Below are 16076 nucleotides of genomic sequence, written 5' to 3'. Positions count from 1 at the left end.
GCGATGGTTCGCGCTTTCAGTTTTGCGTGAATGCTGTCATCTATCCACAGTTTTTGGGTAGGTTTTAATAGTCACCGTGGGAACAACATCCCCTAATCACTTCCTGATGAACTCAGTCACCGTGTCCGTGTAAACTTCAATGTTATTCTCAGAGGCTACCCGGAACATATCCCAGTCCGCGTGATCAAAACAATCTTGAAGCATGGATTCATGGTCAGACCAGCATTGAATAGACCTTAGCACGGGTACTTCCTGTTTGAGTTTCTGCCTATAGGAAGGGAGGAGCAAAATAGAGTCTTGATCTGATTTGCAAAGGGGGGGGCGGGCGAGTAGCAGTGGTCTAGTGTTTTTCCTAAGCGAGTACTACAGTCAATGTGTTGATAGAAATTCGGTAGCGTTTTCCTCAAATTTGCTTTGTTAAAATCCCCAGCTACAATAAATGCCGCCTCAGTATATGTGGTTTCCGGTTTACATGAAGTCCAGTGTAGTTCCTTGAGGGCCGTTGTGGTTTCGGCTTGAGGGGGAATATACACCGCTGTGACTATAACCGTAGAGAATTATCTTGGGAGGTAATACCTTCTGCATTTGATTGTGAGGTATTCTAGGTCGGGTGAACAAAAGGACTTGACTTTCTGTATGTTATCACAATCACACCATGTGTAGTTAATTACATGGTGTAAGAGAGCCATGATTCTGTGAAACAGAATATGTTACAGTTCCTGATGTCTCTCTGGAAGGAGATCCTCGCCCTGAGCTTGTCTACTTTATTGTCCAGAGACTGAACATTAGCGAGTAATATACTCGGAAGCGGTGGATGGTGTGCACGCCTCCTGAGTCGGACTAGAAGTCCACTCCGAAATCCTCTTCTCCGCCGCTTTTCTTCTTCCCAGAGAGTTCTTTATTCCTGTTTGCACGATGAACTGAGAACCCAGCTGGCTGTATGGATGGGGACAGTATGTCCCGAGAGAGCCATGATTCTGTGAAACAGAATATGTTACAGTTCCTGATGTCTCTCTGGAAGGAGATCCTCGCCCTGAGCTTGTCTACTTTATTGTCCAGAGACTGAACATTAGCGAGTAATATACTCGGAAGCGGTGGATGGTGTGCACGCCTCCTGAGTCGGACTAGAAGTCCACTCCGAAATCCTCTTCTCCGCCGGTGACGTCTTGGAGCAGCCTCTGGGATAAGTTCAATTGCCCTGGGAGGTACGAACAAAGAATCCAATTCGGGAAAGTCGTATTCCTGGTCGTAATGCTGGTAAATTACCGCCGCTCTGATATCCAAAAGTTCTTTCCGGCTGTATGTAATAAAACACAAAAAAAGTTCTGGGCTAGTAATGTAAGAAATAACACACAAAAAAATGAAATACTTCAAAGTTGCTTATGAGCTAGAAGCAGAGCTGCCATGTCTGTCGGTGCCATCTTTCCCTGTATGCATTGTGAATGGATGGCCTCAATGGCTTAATGTTGACATCACCAATGCCACATATCCACCAATAAAATACTGTCCTCTTACTCTTCCTGACATTCCCCTCGAGACCCACCTACTGTATGTAGCATAGTACTAAACCAATAGAATTCAATAATCTTAATGTTTTCCAAAGACCCATGACTACGTGCGACATGCTTTGCTGGTATTCAGAAATACAATTTGCTCAAGTGTTTACGGTGAGTGTTTGTCTTTGTTTGATGAGAATTAACAAAGCTGTTTCTCATACAGAGATGGTGTTATAGCAGGATAACAAGCCTATAGCAGGAGACTGTAGGCATAGAACAGTAATCAGTAGTGAGTCCCTCAGAGGGTAGAATCAAACCGTTTAGAGGTAACACCTCAGCTCATGTTTCACACAACAGCTGGTGGAGTGAGAGAGAACTGGACACACACACACACACACACACACACACACACACACACACACACACACACACACACACACACACACACACACACACACACACACACACACACACACACACACACACACACACACACACACACACACACACACACACACACACACACACACACACACACACACACACACACCCACACACACACACACACACACACACACACACACACACACACACACACACACACACACACACACACACACACACACACACACACACACACACACACACACACACACACACACACACACACAGACACACACACACAGGAGCGTGCACAGTCAGACACACACACACACACACACACACACACACGCACACACACACTACACACACACACACACACACACACACACACACAGGAGCGTGCACAGTCAGACACACACACACACACACACATACACACACACACACACACACACACACACACACACACACACACACACACACACACACACACACACACACACACACACACACAGGAGCGTGCACAGTCAGACACACACACATAGTCACACACATGTGTACTCCGAGTGTCTGTCCCAATGGGATCGCACACTCGCCAGCTCCAAAAGGGCAACCCTGATATCTTGGCGTGCAGACAGGGATATGGAAGGCAATACCTGTCACGTCCACCCTTACCCCCCTCCGAACCCCTACCCCTGCTGTTGCAGCTAGGCTTTGAATTTAATACTCCCCCTGGAAGGGAATCAATTTGATTGACATATTCTGTGTATTCATCAGATTGCTATGAGATTAAAGGTCCACTTTTCTGCCCCCCACCCATAGCCTCCAGCCTAGAGTCCATAGCCTGGGATAGATTGATGATCAAAGGTGGTGTGTGCTGGTAGGGGGTCTCAGCAGTAAATATTTGGCTGATGGAGGGGAGCCGTTAGCATGCAAGCTACTAATCACTGCCAGCTCCACAGCTGGTGTAATGGATCATACTGTTCCCTGGCCTTCTTGCTCACATGGCAGCTAATCAACCTTACATTACTGTATTAATATGGAGATAGCATCAGATCAGCTAATCAACATTACATTACTGTATTAATATGGAGATAGCATCAGATCAGCTAATCAACCTTACATTACTGTATTAATATGGAGATAGCATCAGATCAGCTAATCAACATTACATTACTGTATTAATATGGAGATAGCATCAGATCAGCTAATCAACATTACATTACTGTATTAATATGGAGATAGCATCAGATCAGCTAATCAACCTTACATTACTGTATTAATATGGAGATAGCATCAGATCAGCTAATCAACATTACATTACTGTATTAATATTGAGATAGCATCAGATCAGCTAATCAACATTACATTACTGTATTAATATGGAGATAGCATCAGATCAGCTAATCAACATTACATTACTGTATTAATATGGAGATAGCATCAGATCAGCTAATCAACATTACATTACTGTATTAATATGGAGATAGCATCAGATCAGCTAATCAACATTACATTACTGTATTAATATTGAGATAGCATCAGATCAGCTAATCAACATTACATTACTGTATTAATATGGAGATAGCATCAGATCAGCTAATCAACATTACATTACTGTATTAATATGGAGATAGCATCAGATCAGCTAATCAACATTACATTACTGTATTAATATGGAGATAGCATCAGATCAGCTAATCAACATTACATTACTGTATTAATATGGAGATAGCATCAGATCAGCTAATCAACATTACATTACTGTATTAATATGGAGATAGCATCAGATCAGCTAATCAACATTACATTACTGTATTATAATGGAGATAGCATCAGATCAGCTAATCAACATTACATTACTGTATTAATATGGAGATAGTATCAAATAGATGGCGCCGGAGCAGAAGGCAGACGTTTTACGTGCCCCCAACCGATTGTGTTTATCTGCGTTGTTTGTAACTTTTTTTTTACTCATTTTGTACATAATGTTGCTGCTACCGTCTCTTATGACCGAAAATAACTTATGTAAAATAACTAATAACTAAAATAACTAATGTTTCCGTGTTGAGCATTACTCATCTCATATGAATAAACTGCACTCCACACTATTCTACGTTATCTTAGTCACTTTTAAATTGTGTTTACCCATCTCATATGTATATACTGTATTGTATTCTATACTACACCACTGACTGTTAAACAGCCATCTCCAGCACATCAGAGGCTGCTGCCTATAGACATAGATAAGGAATCACTGGCCACTTTAAGGAAATGAAACACTACCCACTTTAATAATGTCTCCGTATCTTGCATTACTCATCTCATACTTATAAACTATACTCTATACTATTCTACGGTATCTTAGTCACTTTAATTGTGTGTAAATACTGCATCACCCATCTCATATGTATATACTGTACTCTACACTATATATACTGCCACTGTATCGTAGTCCAATGCCACTCTGACATATAGGTATATATTCTTAATCCATTCCTTACTTAGATTTACGTGTATTTTGGGTATATGTTGTGAAACTGTTAGATATTACTTGTTAAATATTACTGCACTGTCGGAGCTAGAAGCACAAGCACGTGCTTTACACGTGTATGTGACCAATAGATTTGATTTGATTTGAACAACCATCCACCCAGCAGTAACAACCATCCACCCAGCAGTAACATCCATCCACCCAGCAGTAACATCCATCCACCCAGCAGTAGCATCCATCCACCCAGCAGTAACATCCATCCACCCAGCAGTAACAACCATCCACCCAGCAGTAGCATCCATCCACTCAACAGTAGCATCCATCCACCCAGCAGTAGCATCCATCCACCCAGCAGTAGCATCCATCCACCCAGCAGTAGCATCCATCCACCCAGCAGTAACATCCATCCACCCAGCAGTAACATACATCCACTCAGCAGTAGCATCCATCCACCCAGCAGTAGCATCCATCCACCCAGCAGTAACATCCATCCACCCAGCAGTAGCATCCATCCACCCAGCAGTAACATCCATCCACCCAGCAGTAGCATCCATTCACCCAGCAGTAGCATCCATCCACCCAGCAGTAGCATCCATCCACCCAGCAGTAACATCCATCCACCCAGCAGTAGTATCCATTCACCCAGCAGTAGCATCCATCCACCCAGCAGTAGCATCCATCCACCCAGCAGTAACATACATCCACCCAGCAGTAACATACATCCACTCAGCAGTAGCATCCATCCACCCAGCAGTAACATCCATCCACCCAGCAGTAGCATCCATCCACCCAGCAGTAACATCCATCCACCCAGCAGTAGCATCCATTCACCCAGCAGTAGCATCCATCCACCCAGCAGTAGCATCCATCCACCCAGCAGTAACATCCATTCACCCAGCAGTAGCATCCATCCACCCAGCAGTAGCATCCATCCACCCAGCAGTAGCATCCATCCACCCAGCAGTAACATCCATCCACCCAGCAGTAACATCCATCCACCCAGCAGTAACATTACACAGTCTGGTTAATAATAATCTTAGTTATCTTAGTTGCTGTCTGCCATGGTCAGATGGTCTGAGTTAAAAACAGAGGAATGCAGAGGAGAGGAGGAGAGGAGGAGAAAAGAGGAGAGGAGGAGGAGGAATAGAACAGACGCCCCAAGGAGACAGGAAGGCGTGTGCCATTTTGGGATCCACAGCAGGAATTCTGGAATGGCGTCATTGAGTGACTCAGTAAAACAGATACTTAAAGGCACAGACGCACACACACACACACACACACACACACACACACACACACACACACACACACACACACACACACACACACACACACACACACACACACACACACACACACACACACACACACACACACACACACACACACACACACACATTTGTTTTACTCTCCTTGTGGGGACCAAACAATTGATTCCAATTCAAAAACCTATTTCCCTAACCCCTAACCCTAACCCTAAACATAACCCTAACCCTCACCTTAACCATGAGCTTAACCTCAAACTCCTAACCTAACCTAACCTTAACTCCTAACCCTAAACCTAACCCTAATTCTCACCCTAATTCTAACCCTAAACCTAAGCCATAAATTACAATAGCCTTTTTCCTTGTGGGGACTGGGGAATTGTCCTTGTTTTACTATCCTTGTGAGGACTTATGGTCACCACAAGGATAATAAAACCAAACACACACACACACACACAGTCAGAGGGTGTACGACTACAAGCAGTAGTCTTCCCTCACAGGTTGATGCTCCAGTTTTCACAATACCATATGTGTGTGCAAAGACAGTAGTTTGTAAACAAAGACTCTGAATGCTTATTGATAGCTATGGCGAGTTTGACCAAATTCCAGCCTTGGTCTGCGTGATGTTTTCAGGGCGCTCTCACAGAACTATATGTGAACACAATAAAAGTTTACACTCTGGGTGTTTGACTGGTCTCTATTTGTAGCTGGGAGGTGTAGGGTATCCCATGAGTTATAGCAGGGATACTTCATATGACCTCATATCCTGTCTTAGTCCTGACCTGACCACACTACAACCCTAAAACGACCCAGGACTGACACCACTGGTCTGCCCTGCACCGATGGCGCAATAACAAGCAACACAGTGTTATGAGTGTATGTGGATGACTGTTGGTAGTTATTGATAGACACTTAACATGATGTTCCATCTAATGTCCACTCCCTGATAGGACAACAGAATAGAGCCAGACCAATCAGAATTATCACTCTTTTTTCCTCTCTTTTAATATGACGATAGCAGAGAGCCTGAGCAATCACAATGTTCCCTTTCTCTCTCCTCTTTTCTGATAGGTCAACAGCTGAGAGCCTGTCCAGTCACAATGAGGCAGAGCTACAGAGACGATGTGAGGAGAGACAGCAAGAGATCGACCACATGCAGGAGTTGCTGGAGACCAAGATACAACTCCTGCAGGAGGTACACACACGTGCACACACGTGCACACACACACACGTGCACACACACACACGTGCACACACACACACACACACACACACACACACACACACACACACACACACACACACACACACACACACACACACACACACACACACACACACACACACACACACACACACACACACACACACACACACACACACACACACACACACACTGCTAAAGTTGGTTGTGTTCTTTGTGGAGATGAAATTAGTTTAAACACAGACTGATATCGAGACCTTTTCATGTTTTTCCTCCAGGAGGCCGAGCTAGCGCGATGTGAGGCTGGGAGGATGGCCTCCCTGGCCAGGTCGAGCTCCCAGACCCTCTTGGAGGACATGAAGGACAGCCCAGAGGAGGAGGAGAGCACCCAGACCACGTCTCATCACCCCCCATCACACACCAACAAAGACAGGTACACACACGGTATATGGTTATTTGAGCCAGATATGAACCAGTGACCTAAAACCAGTGACCTAAAAGCTGTAATTACACACCTTCACACTTTCCTAGGACTTGTAGGAGTCCTAGGAAAGCCTAGGACTCCTACAAGTCCACATTTAGCCCCCGGTATCTATGGTACTGACCTCTCTCTCTCCTCTCCTCTCTCTCCTCCTGTAGGGTGGTCGAGGAGCTGACCTGTGCTCTGCGCTGTAAGGAGGCTCTGATCACTGAGCTGAGTGGACAGAAGAGCGTCCTGGCCCTGAAGGTGGGAGAGCTGGAGGGCCAGGTAGTGGACCTCTCCTCCTCCCTGCTGCAGAAAGAGAGAGATGCAGAGGTATATATTATCCCTGTTACACGTATGAGGAAAAGTGCATGTGTAGGGTCTGCATTGGGGTCAATGGTTCAATAATTGATTGTGTTATTCTATTCATGTATTGTATGTATTTGACTGACTGAGTTCCTGTAGTGTGTACAGGCCTGTAATAGCAAGTGAAAAGCTTCATACACAGGGTTTCTGGGACACCTCACCCATCTCTCACCCTAGTCTCACCCATTCCTCACTCACTCAGTAGGCATAGCTCAACCCTTCCTCACCCGTCCTCAACCCTCCTCGCCCCTCCTTTAGCTATAGCTAACATGCTTTTCAAAACCTCCCCCCTCCTCACCCAGTCCTTCTTCATCTATATTACAATATTACAATATTACAATTGGCTCATTCATCCCCCTCCTCTCCCCTGTAACTATTCCCCAGGTCGTTGCTGCAAATGAGAACGTGTTCTCAGTCAACTTACCTGGTAAAATAACGGTAAAATAAAAAAATAAAAAAATATATAAAAAAATATCTCCCCCGTCCCCACACATGTAAAAAAGATGCAACCACATGGAAACGTGGAAACACGATGTCAAAATGTGGAAGCACACCTGTTATAGCAACGTAACACACGCAACACACACACATAAACACTCCTGTCAAGAAACACATAGCAACACACACATAAACACTCCTGTCAAGAAACACATAGCAACACACACATAAACACTCCTGTCAAGAAACACATAGCAACACACACGTAAACACTCCTGTCAAGAAACACATAGCAACACACACATAAACACTCCTGTCAAGAAACACATAGCAACACACATGTAAACACTCCTGTCAAGAAACACATAGCAACACACACATAAACACTCCTGTCAAGAAACAGATAGCAACACACACATAAACACTCCTGTCAAGAAACACATAGCAACACACATGTAAACACTCCTGTCAAGAAACACATAGCAACACACACGTAAACACTCCTGTCAAGAAACACATAGCAACACACATAAACACTCCTGTCAAGAAACACATAGCAACACACACAAGTAAACACTCCTGTCAAGAAACACATAGCAACACACATGTAAACACTCCTGTCAAGAAACACATAGCAACACACACATAAACACTCCTGTCAAGAAACACATAGCAACACACACGTAAACACTCCTGTCAAGAAACACATAGCAACACACCATATGTGTGTGTTTAAACCCACAGACCACTCTTCTTAGGTTAGTAAAGGTTTCAAAACGTATTCACCAGGAAAACATTAAAAAATTTAAAAAACATCTATATCCTTTCAGTTGTCAAAATCTTATTTTGATTGAGGAATTCCATGTGGTCAATTTCCACAACACCTAAGGGCAATGAAGAGTGAGGCTCAAAGCCCTGGCTACCACATTGTGAACACATTGTACCACATTGTGAACAGTGCGGAGCAAACCCGTGCACCACAACACTGTGTGTGACTGAATCAAGGGATGGATCTCAATATATGTTTTACTTTATATATCTAGGCAAGTCAGTTAAGACCACATTGTTATTTACAATGATGGTCTAGGGACAGTGGGTTAACTGCCTTGTTCAGGGGCAGAACAACAGATGTTTACCTTGTCAGCTCGGGGATTTGATCTAGCAACCTTTCAGTTACTAGTCCAACGCTCTAACCACTAGGCTACCTGTGGTGCTGCTGGTTGCAATGTCATTTAGCTGAGTCTACCTTTAATACTTGAATCTGTTTCAGAATCAATCCATTACATTTGTATTTGCTGTAGCCTTCTGTAACCCATGCAACTAGTCGTGTTCAATCTACCAGTTGTGTAGTGTGTTGTGTTAAGTTGTGTTGTTGTGGCAGCAGGCAGGGTGGTAGTGTGATGCATTTTGTTGGACGACTGTCAACAGAACGCGGTGTACTCTGCTACTCTCTGAATGATCTGATCATCACTACAGCTGTTGTACAGATTTTCTGAGAAGGAGATATTAATTACGCTCTGTGGGACTGATATCACCATTACTCAAACACACGCACACATGCACACACAGACACACACACGTACACACACACCTAACTTTCTAAGGCCCCTGTTTCTCTCCCCTACAGTTCTACCAGGAGGAGCTGGGCAGGGAGAGACTACGCATTGAGCAGGAGATGCAGGTGAGTGAATCCTGAAGTGAACACAGAAACTCACTTGAAGCTGGGATCCTTAATGGTGAAACTGTCCATTTGTGGTATTACAACAACAAAGAAGTTATTGGAAACAACCAACACAGTTTTTCCCCTCTGACATCATCGCACGCACGATAGAAGAGCACAATGTGTACTGGAATTTGTTTCACCATGCTGCACGACACTCCTCAGCTCGGCAACAAGAAACAATAACAAAGGTGACGGGGCGGCCAGTGGCGCTCTGTCCCCCTACTGCGGATTCCATCTTTAATATTGCATAATCACTATCAGCTTTGAGTTCTGTATTAAGTTGATTAAAGAGTCTGCACTTTGAGGTGCTAGTCCTACACTACTGTTGAGTCAGTACCCACTTTAGCCAGATCCCACTCTAAGGTGTTGGTGGAGCTTGACCTCGACTGAAGAATCAACACAAAGCACCCCTTAAACCAGACAGCCACATACAGAGGGGTAACATCATGAGCAACAGAATATGTGGTCGGTGGTCACTATCTAAGGAAAAATACATTATCAAATTGTAATCACATATAATCTACTTTCTAATATAATTAGGGTTTCTTTGTGGTTAATTGAAACGTCATTGTATTGAATTCAACGTAAACATCATACATTACCCATAGTTACTCTCCCCTACAGTTCTACCAGGAGGAGCTGGGCAGGGAGAGACTACGCATTGAGCAGGAGATGCAGGTGAGTGAATCCTGAAGTGAACACAGAAACTCACTTGAAGCTGGGATCCTTAATGGTGAAACTGTCCATTTGTGGTATTACAACAACAAAGAAGTTATTGGAAACAACCAACACAGTTTTTCCCCTCTGACATCATCGCACGCACGATAGAAGAGCACAATGTGTACTGGAATTTGTTTCACCATGCTGCACGACACTCCTCAGCTCGGCAACAAGAAACAATAACAAAGGTGACGGGGCGGCCAGTGGCGCTCTGTCCCCCTACTGCGGATTCCATCTTTAATATTGCATAATCACTATCAGCTTTGAGTTCTGTATTAAGTTGCTTGCCTATTGTCCTGTAGCCCATCCCAGCCTTGTGCAGGTCTACAATTCTATCCCTGATGTCCTTACACTAGCTCTCTGAGTCAGTGGCCACTTGTGGAGAGGTTGGAGTCTGTTTGATTGAGTGTGTGGACAGGTGTCTTTTATACTGGTAACGAGTTCAAACAGGTGCAGTTAATACAGGTAATGAGTGGAGAACAGGAGGGCTTCTTAAAGAAAAACTAACAGGTCTGTGAGAGCCGGAATTCTTACTGGTTGGTAGGTGATCAAATACTTACGTCATGCAATAAAATGCAAATGAATTACTTAAAAATCATACAATGTAATTTTCTGGATTTTTGTTTTAGATTCCGTCTCTCACAGTTGAAGTGTACCTATGATAAAAATGACAGACCTCTACATGCTTTGTAAGTAGGAAAACCTGCAAAATCGGCAGTGTATCAAATACTTGTTCTCCCCACTGTAACATCTTGGTATATAGCAGCTGCTAGAGCTGAGTAATAAACCGTTCCTAGACCACTCTGTGTTAGTGTCTCTATGTCTGTTAATGCCAGTATTGTGTTGGGAGCTGTCGGCCCTGGAGGGAGCCTGGGTTATTTTAGTCTGTGGTAAACAAATGATGTGATGAATTTATGAACAGTCCGCCCACATTCTCATCAGTCACATTCTTAGAGGGGAGCTTCTCACATTACACAAATAACAGGAAAACAGGTATATACTGTAACAGGTATATACAGTAACAGGTATATACAGTAACAGGTATATACAGTAACAGGTATATACAGTAACAGGTATATACAGTAACAGGTATATACAGTAACAGGTATATACAGTATGCAGGTATATACAGTAACAGGTATATACAGTATGCAGGTATACAGTAAACAGGTATATATAGTATGCAGGTATATACAGTAACAGGTATATACAGTATGCATATATATACAGTAACAGGTATATACAGTATGCAGGTATATACAGTATGCAGGTATATACAGTAAACAGGTATATACAGTAACAGGTATATACAGTATGCAGGTATACAGTAAACAGGTATATACAGTAAACAGGTATATACAGTAACAGGTATATACAGTAACAGGTATATACAGTATGCAGGTATATACAGTATGCATGTATATACAGTATGCAGGTATATACAGTAACAGGTATATACAGTAACAGGTATATACAGTATGCAGGTATACAGTAAACAGGTATATACAGTAACAGGTATATACAGTAACAGGTATATACAGTATGCAGGTATATACACTATGCAGGTATATACACTATGCAGGTATATACAGTAACAGGTATATACAGTAACAGGTATATACAGTAACAGGTATATACAGTATACAGGTATACAGTAAACAGGTATATACAGTAAACAGGTATATACAGTAAACAGGCATATACAGTATGCAGGTATACAGTAAACAGGTATATACAGTATGCAGGTATACAGTAAATAGGTATATACAGTACGCAGGTATACAGTAAACAGGTATATACAGTAAACAGGTATATACAGTATCCAGGTATACAGTAAACAGGTATATACAGTAAACAGGTATATACAGTATGCAGGTATACAGTAAATAGGTATATACAGTAAACAGGTATATACAGTATGCAGGTATATACAGTACGCAGGTATACAGTAAACAGGTATATACAGTAAACAGGTATATACAGTATCCAGGTATACAGTAAACAGGTATATACAGTATCCAGGTATACAGTAAACAGGTATATACAGTAAACAGGTATATACAGTATCCAGGTATACAGTAAACAGGTATATGCAGTATGCAGGTATATACAGTATGCAGGTATATACAGTAACAGGTATATACAGTATTAAGGTATATATAGTATGCAGGTATATAGTATGCAGGTATACAGTAACAGGTATATACAGTACGCAGGTATATACAGTAACAGGTATATACAGTATCCAGGTATACAGTAAACAGGTATATACAGTATCCAGGTATACAGTAAACAGGTATATACAGTAAACAGGTATATACAGTATCCAGGTATACAGTAAACAGGTATATGCAGTATGCAGGTATATACAGTATGCAGGTATATACAGTAACAGGTATATACAGTATTAAGGTATATATAGTATGCAGGTATATAGTATGCAGGTATACAGTAACAGGTATATACAGTACGCAGGTATATACAGTAACAGGTATATACAGTATCCAGGTATACAGTAAACAGGTATACAGTATCCAGGTATATACAGTAAACAGGTATATACAGTAAACAGGTATATACAGTAAACAGGTATATACGGTATGCGTCTGTGTTGACTGGAGCGGGGTTAGATAATAGAAATAGATGCGCTGCTGTGTGTCAAATTAAATGAAATCAAACTTTATTTAAAGTGTCACTATACCTCACATACAGTTGAAAGAAAGCCACAGTACAGTGTATGTGTATCCTGTCATTTTGATCAAGAGTGTTTGGCTAATCATCGTCACTTGTTAGTTTTCGTAATCGACAGTCATCATCTCGTCTCAGGCATTACCACATATTAGTCATTACCTATAGCTAGTCATTACCAGAGCCATGTATTTAGAGAGTTGGGCCAATGAGGTTTCTGCATTATGATGCATTCTCATGTCTCTACAACATTCTATGGCAGCCATGTTAGAGCGTCATTAACATTACACTGGGAATATTTAAACATTGCTATGTCACTGTCTAGAATTAGAACAATATTCAACATTCTACAAGTTGTCTCAACTCTCTAGATGCATGGCTCTGGTCGTATCCATTATTCTTCCTTTGATCCTGTCTCACTGAGACTCCCAAGGCTCTTGACTCTTGTCATTTGGTGGCAGCTTTGAATCCTACACATATTTGTTGTTGTGTGAGTTTCTCATGAAGGAGCCAAACCCCCAAGGTGCCTCTGGAGGCATTTTACCTTGTAAAACAGCTTGGCTCTAGGGATGCAAATGTGCCTATCACAGCTGATCTCAGCTCAGATTTCACACAGTGATGTTGTCCCATTGCCCAGGGCCACTGCCAGCTGTAACTAAGGCTGAATGGATCACCATTACTCAGATCCATGTCAGTTTCTTTAGAAGACTGAGGAGGAGAGGTCTTTGAAAGTGGAAAACGAATGCACAGACATAGGCAATGGAATGGCATACATTGAACTTTGGATTTATTTGCCCCATTAATCCCCCAGAAAAATAACTAAATATCATTATTTTCTGGCCTATAGTTACACCTGATAGTAAGGGTAGAAAGAATGTTCACCTGTCTGTCAACATGTTCAATATCTGTGTACACTACAGAGCACGACTGTATTCAATACAGAAGGCTTGCAAGTGTCTGTATCCATGTATGTCAGTGAGTGTGCGTGCAAGGATGTGTGTTGGTGCGCATTTAAGGTGCTCGTGTTTCAGCGAGGTTGTCAATAGGTCACGCTGACCTTCTGGTGCCAACTCTGACACACACAGATATCAAGTTGTGTTGTCTAAGACACCTAGCTTCTAATTGGTTCTCCAGACACCACAGCCAATGAGATCAATCTAAATGGCAGGCCATCCAGAAGGGAGAAATGTTATGAAAGAAATGTGCTGTGGGTGGCAGCTGATGCTATTCATGCTACATTTATGCTAATATTTTACCTCCGTTTTCTACCCAATTTCGATCTTGTCTCATCGCTGCAACTCCCCAACAGGCTCGGGGGGCGAAGGTCGGGTCATGCGTCCTCCGAAACATGACCCGCCAAACCGCACTTCTTAACACCCGCCCACTTAACCCGGAAGCCAGCCGCACCAATGTGTCGGAGGAAACACCTGTCGACAGAGGTCAGCCTGCAGGCGCCCGGCCCGCCACAAGGAGTAAAAGTTATATATTTTTGTATAAAATGTCTATGTGTGGTGATTTGTTATTTCTATCTCTCTCTTGCTTGATTGCAGTCTATGCTTAAAGAGGAGTTTGAAGGCACTATCTGATTTAGCAGTGGACTCTGCTGGAGAGTACTGAAGCAGTCCTCATTTTAAACCCCAAACCCCCTAAATTAATCAAGGACCCCCAACTAACCCCAGACTGTAATTTTAAGCCCCCCATAATCAGGCATTAGTGAGGAGCTGATCTAGGACATACAAGGTCAGCTCTGCCCTCAGAGAAAATGGCTGCCATACACCATCATATGGTAAGATAATGAAGCCTACATAGGTTTGAAAATGAAGCATTTTAGCACAATCACATACAGTTTTTGTTATGAATCATGTATTACTCTTGACTTTAAATAAACCAAGACGTCAATTTGGTTTAACCAGTCCCTTTTGGGTTAACCAATTCCTTTTCATTTTTTATTTTACTAGGCAAGTCAGCTAAGAACAAATTCTTATTTATAATGACGGCCTAAGGAACAGTGGGTTAACTGCCTTGTTCAGGGGCAGAGCAGCAGATTTTTACCTTGTCAGCTCAGGGATTCAATCTAGCAACCTTTCGGTTACTGGCCCAACGCTCTAACCACTAGGCTACCTGCCGCCCAAATAACCCACCCCTTTTGGTAACCTATCCCCTTTGGGTTAACCCATCCCTTTTGATAATCATTCCCTTCTGGTTTAACTCATCCCTTTTGGTTTAACCCATCCCTTTTGGTTTAACCAATCTCTTTTGGTTTAACCCATCCCTTGTGGTTTAACCCATCCCTTTTGGTTTAACCCATCTCTTTTGGTTTAACCCATCTCTTTTGGTTTAACCCATCTCTTTCGGTTTAACCCATCTCTTTCGGTTTAACCCATCCCTTTTGGTTTAACCCATCTCTTTCGGTTTAACCCATCTCTGTCACGTTCCTGACCTGTTTTCCTTGTTTTTGTATGTGTTTAGTTGGTCAGGGCGTGAGTTGGGGTGGGCATTCTATGTTATGTGTTTCTATGTTGGGTTAAATGTGTTGCCTGATATGGTTCTCAATTAGAGGCAGGTGTTTGACGTTTCCTCTGATTGAGAACCATATTAAGGTAGGCTGTTCTCACTGTTTGTTTGTGGGTGATTGTTCCTGTGTCTGTGTCTGTTGCACCACACGGGACTGTTTCGTGTTCGTTCGTTTGGTTAGTCTGTTCCTGTTCTTCGTGTTATATTGTAAATTCTCAAGTTCAGGTCTGTCTACGTTGTTTTGTTATTTTGTAATTTTCCAAGTGTTTTTCGTGTTCGTCTTTAAATAAATTCATTCATGTATTCATCTACCGCTGCGTT

The 16076-nt window shown here is 42.6% G+C and overlaps 1 protein-coding gene across 1 annotated transcript in view; it reads left to right on the top strand.

Annotated features, from left to right (window-relative positions):
- Positions 1 to 16076, top strand: part of LOC139550306 (myomegalin-like) — a 121410-nt gene that overhangs the window by 40677 nt on the left and 64657 nt on the right. Inside the window, exons 6-9 of the mRNA XM_071361121.1 lie at positions 6711 to 6834; positions 7122 to 7276; positions 7483 to 7639; positions 9738 to 9791. Coding sequence (XP_071217222.1) covers positions 6711 to 6834; positions 7122 to 7276; positions 7483 to 7639; positions 9738 to 9791 — 490 coding nt within the window. The remainder of the gene's footprint in view (positions 1 to 6710; positions 6835 to 7121; positions 7277 to 7482; positions 7640 to 9737; positions 9792 to 16076) is intronic.

This window comes from Salvelinus alpinus, chromosome 23 (genome assembly GCF_045679555.1).
Source record: "Salvelinus alpinus chromosome 23, SLU_Salpinus.1, whole genome shotgun sequence".
Taxonomy (NCBI): domain Eukaryota; kingdom Metazoa; phylum Chordata; class Actinopteri; order Salmoniformes; family Salmonidae; genus Salvelinus; species Salvelinus alpinus.
This window is presented reverse-complemented; position numbering and strand designations above follow the sequence as displayed.